This window comes from Schistocerca americana, chromosome 4 (genome assembly GCF_021461395.2).
Source record: "Schistocerca americana isolate TAMUIC-IGC-003095 chromosome 4, iqSchAmer2.1, whole genome shotgun sequence".
NCBI lineage: Eukaryota > Metazoa > Arthropoda > Insecta > Orthoptera > Acrididae > Schistocerca > Schistocerca americana.
Window position 1 is genome coordinate 752,126,755 of NC_060122.1, and position 19,150 is coordinate 752,145,904.

The 19,150-nt window shown below is 44.0% G+C and overlaps 1 protein-coding gene across 1 annotated transcript in view; it reads left to right on the forward strand.

Annotated features, from left to right (window-relative positions):
• LOC124613777 (nephrin-like) overlaps positions 1 to 19,150 on the forward strand; it is a 1,004,503-nt gene that overhangs the window by 819,787 nt on the left and 165,566 nt on the right. Inside the window, exon 9 of the mRNA XM_047142494.1 lies at positions 12,603 to 12,768. Within this exon, the coding sequence (XP_046998450.1) occupies positions 12,603 to 12,768 (166 nt within the window). The remainder of the gene's footprint in view (positions 1 to 12,602; positions 12,769 to 19,150) is intronic.

The following is a 19,150-nucleotide window of genomic DNA, read 5'->3' on the forward strand; positions in this document are numbered from 1 at the left end:
AGGAGCAAGGATGCGGAAGTGCAGGCAATTAGCTCCGCCGTAAATCCTTTTACTCCTTTGCTGTTTCATTCGATACCCAAACGGCAGTCAATGCTGTTATAGATTTTTTTCCAACCAGATCAGAGAGAGCTAGATGTGGGCAAAAGAGTTCTTTAATACGGATGTTAACCTTACTTTTATTTCTTATGTGCAGTTATTATCAATGTTTTCACCTTGATAATTTCGTTTTCACTAGCGCCAAACTGCTCGTAGCTTAAGTCTTCCACAGAATTAAATGTCAGTTGGTGTGGCATATTGAAGCTCTACCGGTTTGGAAAATCTATGAAATCCTCTCTGATTTTAGTTATTTGGTACATCGGGTGTGTCGTATGCACACAACCAGCCGCTTGTGAGGCGTCTGCTTGACTCAGTCACAGCACTAATGAGCTGCTTGTCGCATTCTGGCATAAGAAGTGTCTGCCGCTTTGTGCAGCTTGTTGAAATATGTGGCCATTGTGTAGCCAGCTGTTCTACTATGTTTTTCGTTAAGCTTTACGACTTTGATGTCCTTGGAAATAACTAAGAGGAGAACAACAATTACAGTCTGTGCCTTAAAGGGAAACCGTAAGAAAACATTGGTTAGAATAGGAAGATGCGAATTAAAGTTATTGTGGGATATTGTTGTCCCAAATCAACATTAAAAGAGTCAGAGAAGAATACTGTCAAAGAACAATGGATACCAGTTTGAGAAAAGAAAAGCTGCTGGTTATAACCTAAGGAAAATCATGCATGAGTAGCAAAACGTACAAAAATACATTAGGGGGCCTATTAGACAGCTTCCTTAAGCCTGACACAAAATGTTAGCAGCAAAACAATACTATCAAATAATGGTGGGTATGGTGTCACAACGAATAAGATACTGTTCATAATGGTATCGCGATCTTTATTTTATTATGATATCAAACAGAATATCTTAAATAACGATACAGTTTAAGTAAAATATCCTCTGTTGGTAAGCTGCGTCACGTCAGATGAAACACTCGAGCTTTCGACATCTGTCTCCGCTGTCGTCATCAGGAGTAAAAATTCCTGACTGTCGCTGCTCGCTCTGTTTATATAGCTGCAGTAGCAGCTTCTGAAACCTTCCAGAGAATGTCAGAGGGACGCATGCGCGGAAGCCAAATTGAGTTGCTCTTAGCAGCTCCGTGCCGCCGTGGGACCGGGGCCCAGAGAAACACGGGCCCTGCAACGAACATGTAACGACAACGTCACATTAGCCGGCTTACCCGTCCGACTTCGTGAACGCAGAGCGCACGGGAAATCAATATGTAATAAAAAAAATATGTCCACTAACGGTCTTAACCTTGTCGTGAGCTATGAAAAGCTTGTATGAACTTAAACACGTAATTAACAATAATTAAACTCGTCTGAAATAGTAACTCATTTCCGACTGGATGCGGCTGCTGTCACTGACAAACTGTGACATACACGCCACGGCCTGTCTTTCTCGTGGGCCCCGTGTGGAAATGAGTGACGTCAGGTAGCGAGAGGGACCGACGACACATTTGAAGCAGCCGCTCCGCCTCCCTACAAGCGTGTCGCCGCCGAATTTGTTTTAGCTCGATGTTCCAAGCCTTTCTGCTAAGTGTGAACCCATCGTCTTTATTAAAACAGTAATTTATACACAGTGACACAGCTAACAAATTTTTGCTGTACTTTCACAGAAATATTTTTTGCACATTGAACCATGTATCGATAGTTCTTCTATGTACATACTTTTGCTCAAAAACATTGAATATATTTGCAACAGCCTCAAAAGGAGAGGAATAGTTCGTCGGCAGTTATCAATGCCTTGATATGCATTCTTCGTTGACAATTGTTTTGTAAAAACTTCCCAAACGTAGTGCAGTGGTGTCATGTTGTCACTCTTGCTCATTATCTCTCTGGCCCATGTCTCACCCAAACTCAAGATCCATAATAAGTCTGCGTGTCTATTAACTGAAAATCGGGCCAAGTTAGTAAGGGTGCTTAAGCTATTGTGAAATAACTCTGAGTGGCAGATTCCAGTTTCAAACAACAGCAGGAATAATCAGGAGCCCAAAAATGCATTCATTTTCTGAGAGGTGTTTTTGTAACAGTATTTTCTCTGTACTAGGAACACATCTACCTTCTAAATTAGTAGTCCTGCAATGCACCATCTCCTCTGACATCCTTTATGAGATGAATATTCCCATTTGTCCTCAGACATCTCTCTGGTTGAAATGGAATTTTCATTGTGTTCTCTACTCGAAGTTTGCTCAGTGGTGAAGATGTTTTACTCATTTGAGTTCCAACATGACCTGTAACGAAATGAGCACTTCTGTACTCTGTCTCATTAGATCCTCCACGTGGATTCATTTATCCTAGTAATCATCACTGTCATCTTCCTGATAAAAGAGAGATCCGACTTCAAGCCTTTCAGAAACTGTTGCTTCAAAATTCGATCATTTGTGCCGACTTCGTAAGATGTATTGTTGGCTCTCGCTAGAAATATTGTTTTCATGCTGTAAGTAAAGAATAAAAGTACCTTGCGTAATTGTTGAGTTCATGAGAGTGAACTTTTGTTCATTTGAAATTATTTTGGCGTAAAGAAATTCACTTTCATTTCAAAAGAATACTTGATTGTAACTTTCACGGTACCTCTGACCGTAACAATGATTTGAACTTCACCGAACTAGTAACTGTTGCCTGAAGTCTTGTCAACATAATGCATTCCTTCAGTTAACGATGAATAACCTATTCAACAGGCCGCTTGACCAGTAAGGAGTACTCCGAGACATTTCTCTCATATATTAGGAACGTTGGATGACAGAACTGATAAATAAAAATAAGGGATATCACTTCCATCAACAAATGTTTTTCTTCTAAAACTTCAGTTGTATTTCCATGCATTACACAGATTATAAACTACAATATTCTTATTCTAAGGTATTTTACTGTAAAAATGAAAGGATGCCGATTCCAAAAGTCACCTGTCTTGCATCCAGGGGACAAACATGGAAGCAGAATTAGAAATTTTTGCAGAGTACGTGACAGCAATAGTTACGCTGAACATCTGTATAAAATTATAAATTACACGAAAATACGTTTTACATAAAGTGACAGATTTGTGTTATCAGTTCATCAGATATGACAGGAGTTTCCTAGTACAATCTTGCTATGCTGCAATTAGTGTAAAATATTTACTTTTGAATGATGACAGGCTACAAATCTTTCCAGAGTGACCATGTTTCAGGACGGCGGGGAATGTAAATACTAAAGGATGTGGAGTCCAATCCTATTCTTTGCTAGACAGCAAGTGCAGGCTATTTAACCTTCAATTTCTTAGCATTCCAGTGCATGATAAATACAGGAAAGGCATGACAAAACATAGCAACACAAAAAGGTGAAATATAACGACTATATATATTTAAATACCTTGGAGAAACCATACAGGAAGATTGACTGGAAAAATTTAGAATTGGTATATCAATTAATAAAATGGAAATGGAACTTGGTTTGAATAAACATATCTACAACGAAATTGCATATCTAGAAATCCAAAATTAATCACCATACAACAATGGTAAGACCTGAATATTTCTATGCATGTGAGGTCTTGCCGATGAACTGCAAACTGCACACAGTAGCGATACTTGAAACACGTACTATTAGAAAAATAATTGTGCAATACAGAGCACAGATGGTTGAGAAGTCACAATTAATGAAGAAATCTACCAAAATAGGAGTGGCCGAGCTGTTTGTTCTAGGCGCTTCCGCCGGGAACCGCGCGACCGCTACGGGCGGAAAGTTCGAATCCTGCCTCGGTCATGGATGTGTGTGATGCGCCTAGGTTGGTTTGGTTTAAGTAGTTCTAAGTTCTACGGGACTGATGACTTCAGAAGTTATGTCCCATAGTGCTCAGAGCCATTTGAACCATTTTTTCTACCAAAATATAGAGTAAATATCTGAAGCAACGACAAATCGAAGATTAATTCCCTTGGACATCTATACTGAAAGCATAAGTACAGGAGGACAAAACAAATAATACAATAATTACGAAAATAGAAGTCAACGGTAATATCGATTACAAGAACGAAAAATAACTACAAATAAACAATACGAAATAATCGTAAATAAAGAAATAAACTTTTTCAGGATAAAATACTAAAATCTGAGACTTTGGCGGCAGAATAAAAAAGAAATCAAGGGTAATATGGAGAGAAGAAAGGAAAACATGAGAACAGAAGGGGGAGTACTGGAAAAACAGGAAATAGTAAAAAAAAAAAAGAGAGAGAGAAGCTGAGGTCATTCGTGGTCGTAGAGTGTCAACAGAAACGTCAAAAATTGTTTCATCATAAAAAAATTGAACTTAGTCTATGGCATCGTTGGCCGGGAGGCTCCTATTCACGGAAGTTCGGCCGCCAAATGCTAGTCTTAATTAATTCGACACCACATTGGATGACTTTCACGTCGGTGATGAGGATGAAATGGTGATGAGGACCACACAACACCCAGTCCACGAGCGGAGAAAATCTCCAGCCCGGCCGGGAATCAAAACCGGGCCCGCTTGCATGGGAGGCGAGCACATTACTATCCAACTACGCAGGCGGACTGTTTGATCATCATAGCACCTCATAATGAAGTAAAGTATTTGAAACGTATAATTTGCGTCATAAGGCTACGACCTAGAGAGATTTCTGATTTACATAGATACTATTTGTTTTAGGGCAGGAATTTGTAATCCGCATGTCGTTCTTATGACACAGGCCCCACTCAACCATTCTCTTTCCCAACAACAGGGAACAGAGCTTCACTCTCGCCCTATATAGCACGCCGCCCTATTGTTCTGCAGCGCTGAACGGCAGCATTCTGGTAAACCCTAAACAGACGGCTAGTAACAATTTAAAGACTTGAGAGTGTATTACATCTGAACTCGGTATAGTTACCTTCAAGCAGCTTAATACGTTGTTGAGCGGTAGGGGTGTGCCAGAAAGCAAGAAAACAGCGTTCACAGTTGAAAACATGCATAACATTTTATTTCAATTAAAGTCAACTACTTTGTGACGTCAGTAAAATAGCTTTTAAAAACAATAAAAAAAATTACCTGTTCATGGCACTGATTTGGGTGTGCCAACTGTAAAAATTGTTAGTTCGCCTAAACAGGTCATTCCAAAGGATTTAATTTTGCTTCATCTAATGTTAGCAAATTGTCGAAGTGTCTGTAGCAAGATCCCCGAGTTGATCTCCGAAATAAACAGTAGCAATGCCAATATTGTATCAGGTGCCGAAAGCTGGTTGAAACCGGACATAAAAAGCAGTGAAATTTTGAACTCTCACTATACAATGTTTAGGAAGGATAGGACTGATGCTATGGGAGGTGGTGTGTTCATTTCAGTTAAAAGCTGTTTAAACGCAGTTGAGGTCGATACTGCGTTGGACTGTGAAATAGTATGGATAAAGTGGTCAATCAGACAAGGATTGACCATTGTATTACGAAGTCTTTATAGAGCACCAGCATCCGAAAAAAACGTCGCAGAACGTTTCAGGGAACGTCTTGAGTACATAGGAAGTAAATATCCAAATTATCCATTAGTTACAGGTGGAGACTTTAATTTATCATCCATTGACTGGGAAAATTACACGTTTATCACAGGAGGCATAAGCAAAGATTAGTGTGAAGTTATTCTAGGAGCGCACTCAACATACAACCTTGAGCAATAGGTTAGAAAACCAACTCGAGAAGGGATCATATTAGATATCTTGGCGACATACAGACCTGATATTTTTGAGGAATTTAATCTAGAAGAAGGTACTAGTGACCATAAAGTCGTTGTGACTTCTATGTGGATGTTGCAAAATAAACAAATAAATAAAAAAACAGCGTAGAGTTTTCTTGTTTGGGAAAGAAAATAAAAGTGTCATTAATGAATATCTTCATAGTCAGCTCCAAGCATTCACCGCGGGACACAAAGATATTGAGCATCTTTGGTCGGAATTTAAAGGTATTGTCCACCATGAGCTAGAGAAGTATGTGCCTAGCGAAAGTATAGGAGAGGGGGGGGGGGGGGGGGGGGAAGGAAAGGATCTACCTTGGTACAACAAACATATTAGGAAGTTGCTGAGAAAGCAGAGAATCTTGCACATTCGTTTTAAACATAGTCACTGCTCCGCTGACAAACTGAAATTATGCGAAATGAAAGCAGCTGTCAGAAGGAGAATGAGAGACTCTTTTAACGAATTTGAAAGCAATACTTTATCTGCATATTCTAAAAATAACCTCAGAAAATTTTTATCATGCGTAAAATCTATGAACGCTACAAATAATTCTATACCTTCTCTTGCTGACAGTGTGGATTATGTAACTGATGATGATAAACAGAAGGCCGAAATTCTAAACCTAGCTTTCAAAACTCGTGTACGATGGGGGACTGCAGCACCATTCCCCCTTTCGATTATCGAACAAACGAAAGGATGGCTGACATAGTGTTTAGTGTATCTGGGATTGTAAAACAGTTAAGATCCTTAGACGCCAGAAAGGGATCTGGCCCAGACGGTATCCCCGTAAGATTTCATGTTGACTGTGCTAGAAATATAGCACCATTCTTATCCGTCATCTATCAGAGATCACTGGAACGTCGGAAAGTTCCACGGGACCGGAAGAAAACCCAGGTCATAGCAATCTATAAAAAGGTAGAAAATCGGATGGACATAATTACCGGCCAATTTCACTGACGTCGATTTGTTGTTGAATCATGGAACATATTTTGTGTTCAGACATAATGACCTTTCTAGACTCTGAGAAGCTCATCTGCAGAAACCAGCACAGTTTTAGGAAACAGCGAGATGCAACTGGCCCTCTTTGTGCATGATATACACCAGGCTCTAGATGCCGGCTCCCAGGTTGATGCCATATTTCTCGACTTTCGAAAGGCGTTCGACTCAGTTCCGCACTGTCGCTTGCTACAAAAAGTGCACGCTTACGGTCTATCCAGTGACATTTGCGGTTGGATAGAAAGTTTTTTAACAGACTGGGAGTAGTATTTCGTCCTGAACAGGGTAACTTCAACAGAAACAAGAGTAATTTTAGGTGTGCCCCAGGACAGCGAAATAGGTCCTCTGCTTTTTACGAGTTACATAAGGGATCTGGTTGATGGTATTGACAGCGGTCTTAGACTGTTTGCCAATGATGCTGTAGTCTACAGGAAAGTAGTATCACACGAAAGTTGTGAACAAATCAGTGAAAATGTGCAGAAAATTAATGCGTGGTGTAATGACTGGCAGTTATCTCTGAATATTAGTAAGTGTAACTTACAGCGTATAACAAGGCAAAAATCCCCATTAATGTATGAGTACAAAATAAATTATCAGTCTTTGGAATCGGTAACATCAGTCCAGTATCTGGGTGTGACTATTCGAAATGATCTCAAATGGAATGATCTGATTACAAAAGTAACGGGTAAGTCGAACTCTAGATTGCGGTTTATTGGTAGAATCCTGAAGCGATGCAGTCCTTCAACATTGGAAATAGTTTACAATACGTTAGTTCGTCCAGTCTTAGATTATTGTTCATCTATATGGGACCCTTACCAGTTGGGTCTTTTTCAAGAAATTGAAAAGGTCCAAAGAATAGCAGTAAGATTCGTGACTGGTACATTTAGCCATCGCGAGAGCGTTACAAATCTCATAGAAAGTTTGAAGTTGGACACACCTGTAGATAGACGACGCGCTAAACAGAAGGGGCTGCTCAGTAAATTCCGAAATCCAATCTTCGCCGAGGATGTAGAGCGTATATTATTACCACCAACTTTCAAATCGCGTAATGATCATCACTGAAAGATAAGGGAAATAAGAGCTCTTACTGAGGCGTTCAGACAGTCGTTTTTCCCTCGTGCGATCCGCGAGTAAAGCAGTGGGTGGAGGGGAAATGTGACTTTGGCGCGAATTGTGGCCTCCGGTACACACCGCTTGGTGGCTAGCGGAGTATATATGTAGATGTAGAACAACTTGTTGAATGTCAACGAGGAAGTGAGATTAGCAAATGGCGTTAGCAAAATATCTTTTAAACAATTAAAAACCTAAGCGGTCTGGAAAACATTAACAGGTATCTGAAGTTAGCCGAGCTGCATATTAATCATCTAAACCTTAACATTTACAATTTTTTCAGTTTTCTTTAAAATACAGGGTGATTCAAAAAGAATACCACAAATTTAGGAATTTAAAACTCTGCAACGACAAAAGGCAGAGCTAAGCACTATCTGTCGGCGAATTAAGGGAGCTATAAAGTTTCATTTAGTTGTACATTTGTTCGCCATTTCAGCCAATAAAGTTTTTGGTCCCTTTTTCTTCGAATGTGTTACTGTAACTGGACTACAGTATCTGGAGATGTTAGAGAATTGGCTGTTCCCTCAGCTCGAACAAGAAGCACAACATATTTCAGCAGGATGGAGCGCCACCACATTGGCACTTATCTGTCCGTAACTACCTGAACGTCAACTACCCGAGGCGATGGATCGGCCGCCAGGCAGCCCGTGACAGAGCACTTCATCACTGACCTCCAAGAAGCCCTGATCTTACCCCCTGCGATTTTTTCTTATGGGGGTATGTTAAGGATATGGTGTTTCGGCCACCTCTCCCAGCCACCATTGATGATTTGAAACGAGAAATAACAGCAGCTATCCAAACTGTTACGCCTGATATGCTACAGAGAGTGTGGAACGAGTTGGAGTATCGGGTTGATATTGCTCGTGTGTCTGGAGGGGGCCATAATGAACATCTCTAAACTGGTTTTTGAGTGAAAATAAACCTTTTTAAATACTCTTTGTAGTGATGTATAACAGAAGGTTAAATTATGTTTCTTTCATTAAATACACATTTTTAAAGTTGTGGTATTCTTTTTGAATCACCCTGTATAAAATCTGCAGATTTGGTAACACACAAGTCCACCTGAAATCAGCCGATCTGCATATTAATAATCAAAACCTTAACATTTACAAAAAATTTCTGGTTTTTATTTTCATATACAAAATCTGCAGATTTGGTAACACACAAGCGATGCGTCACGTCCGTTGGTGATTAACTTCAGAACCTGGGGAAATTATTCAGATATAATCCCGTCCCACCACAGGCGGAATAGCCCGACGGACGGAGTGGACGGTTTGAAGTCGCCACCGGTGGGCGTGCTGGCAGATGGGCATATACTATACATCGTGAACTACAACAGACTAAGAACGGCGCATATATCACTATATTACCATTTGAGAAACAGAAATAAAAAAAAAAACAATCATATGCCCAATAAGCGAATACGGCGATAAGCAACAAAGCACGTAACATCTGGGTAGCACTCTTGTCACAGGAATGAGAAAACCAATAAAGTCTGTGTGCCCCCAAAATCAATTGACAGACAGTCACTTGTAGTAATTACATAGCCAGAGCAGTCACTAAACACTATTTTGGAATGGAAGCTAATTTAAACTCGCTGACCTAGAAATATGCTTTGCTGCAAGACACTAGCTAAACAACCGAATCTCGGATGCCAAACTTGGCTTGCCAGGCAGCCGATACCAACTACAATGGAAAAGTATATCCTTATTTTAGCAGAATCTAGCATGGAAAATCTCAGGGCGGGTGAACTAACAACCCCACCAAAATGTTTTACAAACAGTTAACTAAAATGATTACACCGAAAAGGCACTCTGATTAAATTAGACCAACCCACATAAAAAGTATTTCTACACTAAAATAGCCACAGGTAAAAGGTACGCTGATTAAATCAGACTTCACTGTATTTAAAAGGATGAACAACAGACACTTCTGCCCTCAACATGGCCCACGGTATGCCCTTCTAAGTATGACCAATTTAAACAGGCAGTTCTAATTTACGTAACTCCACTTGTTCCGTAACGCAGACCACGCAACTTTGACGCATTTCACAAACAGTTGTGACCAGCGCCTGTAATGAAACATAGTTGCTTCCATTAAGGTGAACTTCAGTTCCTTCGCAGTGAATTCCCATAAACAGCAAACACAGAAGGACAGTCGGGAAGGAAAAGCTAGTCACAGCAGTACGACTTTGGAGGACAACAAGGCGCAGAAACCACAAAAAGAGTCTCACCAAAATATTGGATGAATCGGTAGCGAAGTGTCACTCAAGATCTCCACATGCTCGACACAGGCCGATTTCCAGAGTGCCGTTGCCACCACGGCCAACATAAGTACCGTCTATGCACGAAGAGGTATGTGCTCCGCAAAAGCCGTTTACTATTGGCTCGAGACAGCAGAGGTAAATCGGCCTCGCGCCCCACAACTGCTCTTTCCAACTCCGCCCAAAAATTCTGTCAACCGTCTTGCTGGTCAAAGCTCCTCGCGCGGAGAACCACCAAAGATCGTAACCCGCTACCGCGATCTATCGATCAGTTGATCGATGCAAGCCGGCACAGCTCAATATTCATATCTTTCGCTCTGCACCCTTCTCCCCACCTCCCTTCCTCTCTTGCCTCCCCCCTCTGGCTCCCTACCCAGTTTACCCCTAGCTCATAATCACCTATATCAGTTTATGATACACACTGTATACAAACATTGCCCTTGGGCGTGCCTCTGAATAGCGCCCTGAACGGCGGTTTGTGTCGCTTAGCCCCGAAACCAATGCTGACCGACTGCATAAGAGGGCCGAATCCATGACAAAATGGCGTTCGATAAACGTTATCATGGAATTACACTACTGGCCATTAAAATTGCTTCACCACGAAGATGACGTGCTACAGACGCGAAATTTAACGGACAGGAAGAAGATGCTTTGATATGCAAATGAATAGCTTTTCACGGCATTTACACAAGGTTGGCGCCAGTGGCGACACCTACAACGTGCTGACATGGGGAAAGTTTCCAGCCGATTCCTCATACACAAACAGCAGTTGACCGGCGTTGCCTGGTGCAACGTTGTTGTGATGCCTCGTGTAAGGACGAGAAATGCATACCATCACGTTTCCGACTTTGATAAAGGTCGGTTTGTAGCCTATCGCGATTGCGGTTTATCGTATCGCGACATTGCTGCTCGCGTTGGCCGAGATCCAATGACTGTTAGCAGAATATGGAATCAGTGGGTTCAGGAGGGTAATACGTAACACCGTGCTGGATCCCAACGGCCTCGCATCACTAGCAGTCGAGACGACAGCATCTTATCCGCATGGCTGTAATGGATCGTGCAGCCACGTCTCGATCTCTGAGTCAACAGATGGGGACGTCTGCGAGACAACAACCATCTGCACGAACAGTTCGACGACGTTTGCAGCAGCATGGACGATCAGCTCGGATACCATGGCTGCGGTTACCCTTGACTCTGCATCACAGACAGGAGCGCCTGCGATGGTGTACTCAACGACGAACCTGGATGCACGAATGACAAAACGTCATTTTTTCGGATGAATCCAGGTTCTGTTTACAGCATCGTGATGCTCATATCCGTGTTTGGCAACATTTCAGTGAACGCACATTAGAAGCGTGTATTCGTCATCGCCATACTGACGTATCACCCGGCGTGATGGTATGGGGTGCCATTGGTTACAAGTCTCGGTCGCCTCTTGTTTGCATTGACGGTATTTTGACCAGTGAATGTTACATTTCAGATGTGTTACGACCAGTGGGTCTACTCTTCATTCGATCCCTGCGAAACCCTACATTTCAGTAGGATAATGCACGACCGCATGTCCTGTACGGGCCTTTCTGGATACAGAAAATGTTCGACTGCTGCCCTGGCCAGCGCATGCTCCAGATCTCTCACCAACTGAAATTGTCTGGTCAATGGTGGCCGAGGAACTGGCTCGTCACAAAACGCCAGTCACTACCCTTGATGAACGGTGGTATCGTGTTGAAGCTGCATGGGCAGCTTTACCTGTACACGCCATCCAAGCTCTGTTTGACTCAATGCCCAGGCGTATCAAGGCCGTTATTACGGCCAGTGGTGGTTGTTCTGGGTACTGATTTCCCAGGATCTATGCACCCAAATTGCGTGAAAATGTGATCACGTGTCAGTTTTGGTATAATATATTTGTCCAATGAATACCCGTTTATGGTCTGCATTTCATCTTGGTGTAGAAATTTTGATGGACAGTAGTGTTCTAGTAGAAAAATGAACGACGCCACTATGAAACGTATGTACGACACGATATAGAGCGGAGTGTGCAGATAAAGTTAGGCTGTGCTCTTTGTCCACTTGGTAAGCCGTGAATAGTTCTGAAAGATGTGCCAAACGTGTGCTGCAATTGGGATCGTTCTACTTGCAGCAATTTCAACTGTGCATGTACGTCCTCATCTAGCCACCATCGCGGAAAACACCGCAGATTCCGAAAAAAACTGTAGCCTTATACCATACAAAAATTTCTTAATGTAAATCACAATCGTAGCATTTTACTAGTATATTAAAAAAATATCCCAAGAAAACACAAGCAGTATGCACATTCTCCACTAGAGGCGCTGCAACTGCGACGGTTCGAAACTTAGTTCGTAGATTATCCGGAAGAGGCGCTACCTCAGCCGTTGCTCATCGCTGCCAACTTTCCAACTGGCCGGACTGTTACTGAAGCACCGCCTGTGGGTGTGTCCAGGGCCGTCCGCTGGGGCCGAGTGCTTCGCGCGGCGCCGGCGTCATCCTCAGCAACCAGAGCCTGGTGCTGCAGTCGGTGGGCCGCGCCAGCGGCGGCAACTACTCCTGCGTCGGCGTCAACTCCGAGGGCGCAGGCGAGAGCAAGCCCTTCCACCTGGACGTGCTCTGTGAGTACCAGCATTACTCCACTTAGGCATAAGTAAATATTGTTCCTGTGTCGTTAAGCATTTTGATCAAGTATGCTGCCCAAAACAAGCATCACTGCGGCCCAAGAAGTGAGCACCTATCACACGATCGGGAAAAAAATATTTATTTATAAATTAGGATAAACTGAATAGTTTCCCGTCACACGATGCCATTCTCGTATTGGTCCATCCCGTTATTAACGTTGCCACACGTGCTGTACTTGAACCTCCTAGAGTCTCCTTCTAATGGCCGGCATACTTGTTAGATACGGTTGTACCTTATCTTACGGCTGCTTCAGTTGCACCTGCGAAACTAAACATCTAGAGACGGTGAGACGCATGGTTAAATCCGCAGGACAGAACGGGTAGTTGGAATTGTGGAAAGGGGCCAAAAATGAGCAGCTGTCAGTTACACTCGAACACATACAGGGTGTTACAAAAAGGTACGGCCAAACTTTCAGGAAACATTCCTCACACACAAAGAAAGAAAATGTGTTATGTGGACATGTTTCCGGAAACGCTTACTTTCCATGTTAGGGCTCATTTTGTTACTTCTCTTCAAATCACATTAATCATGGAATGGAAACACACAGCAACAGAACGTACCAGCGTGACTTCAAACACTTTGTTACAGGAAATGTTCAAAATGTCCTCCGTTAGCGAGGATACATGCATCCACCCTCCGTCGCATGGAATCCCTGATGCGCTGATGCAGCCCTGGAGAATGGCGTATTGTATCACAGCCGTCCACAATACGAGCACGAAGACTCTCTACATTTGGTACCGGTGTTGCGCAGACAAGAGCTTTCAAATGCACCCATAAATGAAAGTGAAGAGGGTTGAGGTCAGGAGAGCGTGGAGGCCATGGAATTGGTCCGCCGCTACCAATCCATCGGTCACCGAATCTGTTGTTGAGAAGCGTACGAACACTTCGACTGAAATGTGCAGAAGCTCCATCGTGCATGAACCACATGTTGTGTCGTACTTTTAAAGGCAGATGTTCTAGCAGCACAGGTAGAGTATCCCCTATGAAATCATGATAACGTGCTCCATTGAGCGTAGGTGGAAGAACATACTGACGAAACTAAAATGAGCTCTAACATGGAAATTAGGCTTTTCCGGACACATGTCCACATATTATCTTTTCTTTATTTGTGTGTAAGGAATGTTTCCTGAAAGTTTGGTCGTACCCTGTATAACTTTATTTAGTTGCCCAAACATTACAGCGCAAATTTCCGACCTTAACTCTCGACTGAAAATGTCACACAATCTTATGGCTTAAGGGCACAACCTCCTTAATTTTTAAAATGGCTCAAGGCCCATGATTAAAAACACAACTACAATAAATTTTCAAAACGCAGAATTTATCCTTAATTAATATTTCAAATGAGGCTGAAAGCCCAAACAATCTGAGACTTGAGAAGTAAGGAATTTTAATTTTAAGACGGCTGAAGGCTCATGATTTAGAAACAAAACTACAATAAATTTTGAAATGTAGAGGGCCCAAAGCTTTATCTTTAAATATTTTTAAAAAAGAGGTTGAAAGCCCAAACAATCTAAGACTTAACAATAAGAAATCTTATTTTTAAAACGGCTGAAGGCCAATGATTCAGAACACAACGGCAATAAATTTTTACAATGCTGGAAGCCCAAGGCCTTATCCTTAAATAATTTTTTTAAAAGAGGCTGAAGACCCAAACAATGCAAGACTTGACGAGTAAGGAATTTTCAATTTTAAAGCGGCTGGAGGCCCATTATTTAAAATCCTACTAGTAGCATACAAATTCAAACCATCGGCTATGAGCTATTAAAATACACTCCTGGAAATGGAAAAAAGAACACATTGACACCGGTGTGTCAGACCCACCATACTTGCTCCGGACACTGCGAGAGAGCTGTACAAGCAATGATCACACGCACGGCACAGCGGACACACCAGGAACCGCGGTGTTGGCCGTCGAATGGCGCTAGCTGCGCAGCATTTGTGCACCGCCGCCGTCAGTGTCAGCCAGTTTGCCGTGGCATACGGAGCTCCATCGCAGTCTTTAACACTGGTAGCATGCCGCGACAGCGTGGACGTGAACCGTATGTGCAGTTGACGGACTTTGAGCGAGGGCGTATAGTGGGCATGCCGGAGGCCGGGTGGACGTACCGCCGAATTGCTCAACACGTGGGGCGTGAGGTCTCCACAGTACATCGATGTTGTCACCAGTGGTCGGCGGAAGGTGCACGTGCCCGTCGACCTGGGACCGGACCGCAGCGACGCACGGATGCACGCCAAGACCGTAGGATCGTATGCAGTGCCGTAGGGGACCGCACCGCCACTTCCCAGCAAATTAGGGACACTGTTGCTCCTGGGGTATCGGCGAGGACCATTCGCAACCGTCTCCATGAAGCTGGGCTACGGTCCCGCACACCGTTAGGCCGTCTTCCGCTCACGCCCCAACATCGTGCAGCCCGCCTCCAGTGGTGTCGCGACAGGCGAGAATGGAGGGACGAATGGAGACGTGTCGTCTTCAGCGATGAGAGTCGCTTCTGCCTTGGTGCCAATGATGGTCGTATGCGTGTTTGGCGCCGTGCAGGTGAGCGCCACAATCAGGACTGCATACGACCGAGGCACACAGGGCCAACACCCGGCATCATGGTGTGGGGAGCGATCTCCTACACTGGCCGTACACTGGCCGTACACCACAGGTGATCGTCAAGGGGACACTGAATAGTGCACGGTACATCCAAACCGTCATCGAACCCATCGTTCTACCATTCCTAGACCGGCAAGGGAACTTGCTGTTCCAACAGGACAATGCACGTCCGCATGTATCCCGTGCCACCCAACGTGCTCTAGAAGGTGTAAGTCAACTACCCTGGCCAGCAAGATCTCCGGATCTGTCCCCCATTGAGCATGTTTGGGACTGGATGAAGCGTCGTCTCACGCGGTCTGCACGTCCAGCACGAACGCTGGTCCAACTGAGGCGCCAGGTGGAAATGGCATGGCAAGCCGTTCCACAGGACTACATCCAGCATCTCTACGATCGTCTCCATGGGAGAATAGCAGCCTGCATTGCTGCTAAAGGTGGATATACACTGTACTAGTGCCGACATTGTGCATGCTCTGCTGCCTGTGTCTATGTGCCTGTGGTTCTGTCAGTGTGATCATGTGATGTATCTGACCCCAGGAATGTGTCAATAAAGTTTCCCCTTCCTGGGACAATGAATTCACGGTGTTCTTATTTCAATTTCCAGGAGTGTATACAATGAAACACCAATAAGAAAGGACAGTACAGCCAGCGGCGCTCAGAAGTTTCCAAGGGTTCGGTCTGCACTTGAGATATTAACGTTTGCTTAGGGAAGACAGGTAGTCGGCCCAACTATATTCGATACGCCGCCAACCCAACCAAGGGACAGTCAACGGACCCACCGACAAGACGACTGGCTTTCCACCCGATCAGTACACAAGGAACTCCAAAGCCAAAACGTAAAAGGCGTAACCGCCCACAACCAAGTAGGCATAAGCCGTCAAAACTACACACGTCTTGGACAACGACAACACGGTGAGGAAAGGACATTGCTTGAATTTTACGTCAGCGGCCAGGACAGGTAACCGGAACCTTTACGGCCACAAGGCAGAAACTTCCGCTGGTGCACTTGGAGTTCAAATAACCAAAATGTAGTTAGACTCCACAGAATGGTGGCCAGACTTTCGCCAAATCGAACACTCGCTGTTGCTCACGGGAATACGCCCAACAGCCAACCATGAAAACCAACGGCACAATGTGAAGAGACTGGCTTCGGTAATTAAATCAGCACTCAACTTTGATGTCCTCTGTCGGTGAGCCACGAACCTCGTAGCAGTCGTAACGGCTCCCACACACTCCTACACTGCGTAGAGCCCGTTAGCGGGCCCGGCCCACTGCGCCGCGGAGATTTCCTGGCTGATCCACACCAACCGACAGACTGCTCAGAGCCAGTACGCCGACAACATTTAAAACAACTTAGCAGTCAAAATCGCACAAACTAAACACAGTTTCTCGAACACTTGCACTAATAACTAGACAATGGTAAAGGCAGTGACTGTACAATAACAGGGACGAATCACGCGTCGGCACACACAGCCAACCCACAAGCGATCACCGGCGAAATACACGTCGTCCGGCAAGACGACCAACCGACGACCAACCAAAGTCGTCCCCACTCCAGTCATGAGTGTCGGCAAGCGTCGGGCGAGTCACGGCGGTCCGGACCTCACTGCAGCCGCGCCCCGACTGAACTTGTGCCGCGTGCCAACTCAAACACTGCCAGGTCCCAACTAACTGCTGGCACGTTCCAGCTGACTCGCAGATCCGAACAAACTCCGAACACACGACAACCGGGAAATAATAGCAGTCCAGCAAAGATAATACGACAGGGCTTATAACGATAAGGGCTGCTGCTGCCGCTCACGGGCAGGCAAAGCAGTAATTCAGTGACACAAGTAATGGAAACTAACATAACAAGGTGGCAGTACGGCAAAAACAGGATGTTAAATAAGAGATGGAACGAACACTAGCCAAGCACCGCTCAGACGTATAATGAAATTAATTTATGAAAATACGACGAAATTCTTTGTTATTTCAGTGCAGTTGTGATATAAACCTTTCTCACTGTAGTTCTGATCACTACAAGTCGATACAAGTTACAATACTGCTTATACTGACAATGTTTGCTATCTGACACTACCGAAACTCTGTTATAACAGCTTCGATTCGGAATCACATCCACACAACTGCGAAGACTGCAAGAGCAGACAATTGCGAGAATTACCGAACAATCAGCGTAACAGCTTATGCATCCAAGTTGCTGACAAGAATAATATACAGAAGAATGGAAAATAAAATTGAAGATGTGCTAGGTTACAATCAGTTTGGCTTTAAAATAGATAAATGCACTAGACACGTAATTCTGACGTTGCGGTAGATAATGTAAGCAGGACTAGAGGAAAAACAAAACACGTTCATAGGAATTGTCGACCTAGAAAAAAACGTTCGACAGTTTAAAATGGTGCAAGATGTTCGAACTTCTGAGAAAAAACGGGTAAGCTATAGGGAGAGACGGACAATATACAATATGTACAAAAACCAAGAGAGAATAATAAGAATGAACGTCGAAGACCCATAGAGGTTTCTGCACCATCACGTCTTAAGGTGTGGCGGTGCACACCTCCTGGCCTGCATTTAGAGTGAGGGCACCACAGTGGAACACGTGGTTGCAGCGGCCAATAGCGGCGTCCCCGATCGAGTACTTAAGCGCCTGCGTGTCGCTCAGCCTGCCAGTTTAACCTCGCGTGCATCTCAGGACATATCGCCTCGCATTAGACAGCGTATTGTTCAAATGTGTGTGAAATCTTATGGGACTTAACTGCTAAGGTCATCAGTCCCTAAGGTTACACACTACTTAACCAAATTATTCTAAGTACGAACACACGCACCCATGCTCGAGGGAGGACTCGAACCTCCACCGGGACCAGCCGCACAGTCCATGACTGCAGCGCCTTGGACCGCTCGGCTAATCCCACGCGGCTAGACAGCGTATTGACTTTCGTGTTTTCTTTACGAGTGGACGTGGTTGTCTTGTTTGGTTCGTGACTCTGTTGTGTCGTAAGGTCCTTCGTTGCTCGTGTCCGTCCTCTCCCGTTGTGTTGTTGTTCGTGGGCCACTCCGCGGGTTACGTCGGGTTTCCGTCACTACAGCCCCGCGACCGTTTCGGTCGCCGTTACAACAAAGTGCTCGTATTAAAAAGGATGTAAAACAGGGATGTAGTCTTTCCCTCCTACTGTTCAATTGAAGAAGCAGTGATGTAAATAAAAGAAAGCTTCAGGACAGGAATTAAAATTCGAGGTGAAAAGATATCAATGATACGATTTGCTGATGAGATTGCTAGCCTGAGTGAAAGTAAAGAAAAATTACATGATATGCTGAATAGGAGTACAGAATATGGCCTCTCAGTAAATCGAAGAAAGAGGAAAGTAATGAGAAGTAGCAGAAATGAGAACAGCGAGAAACTTAGCATCAGGATTGGTGGTCACGAAGTAGATGCGCTTAAGGAATTCTGCTACCTGGTCAGCAAAATAACCAATGATGGAAGGAGCAAGCAGGACATCAGAAGCACAGTAGCCCTGGCAGATTGGGCATTTGTGGCCAAGAGATGTCTACTAATATCAAACATAGGCCTTAATTTGTGGAAGAAATTTCTGAGAATGTACGTCTGGAACACGGCATTGTATGGCAGTGAACAATGGACGGTGGAAAAGCCGGAACAAAAGAGAATCGAAGCATTTGAGATGTGGTGCTACAGATGAATGTTGAAAATTAGGTGGACTGATAAGGTA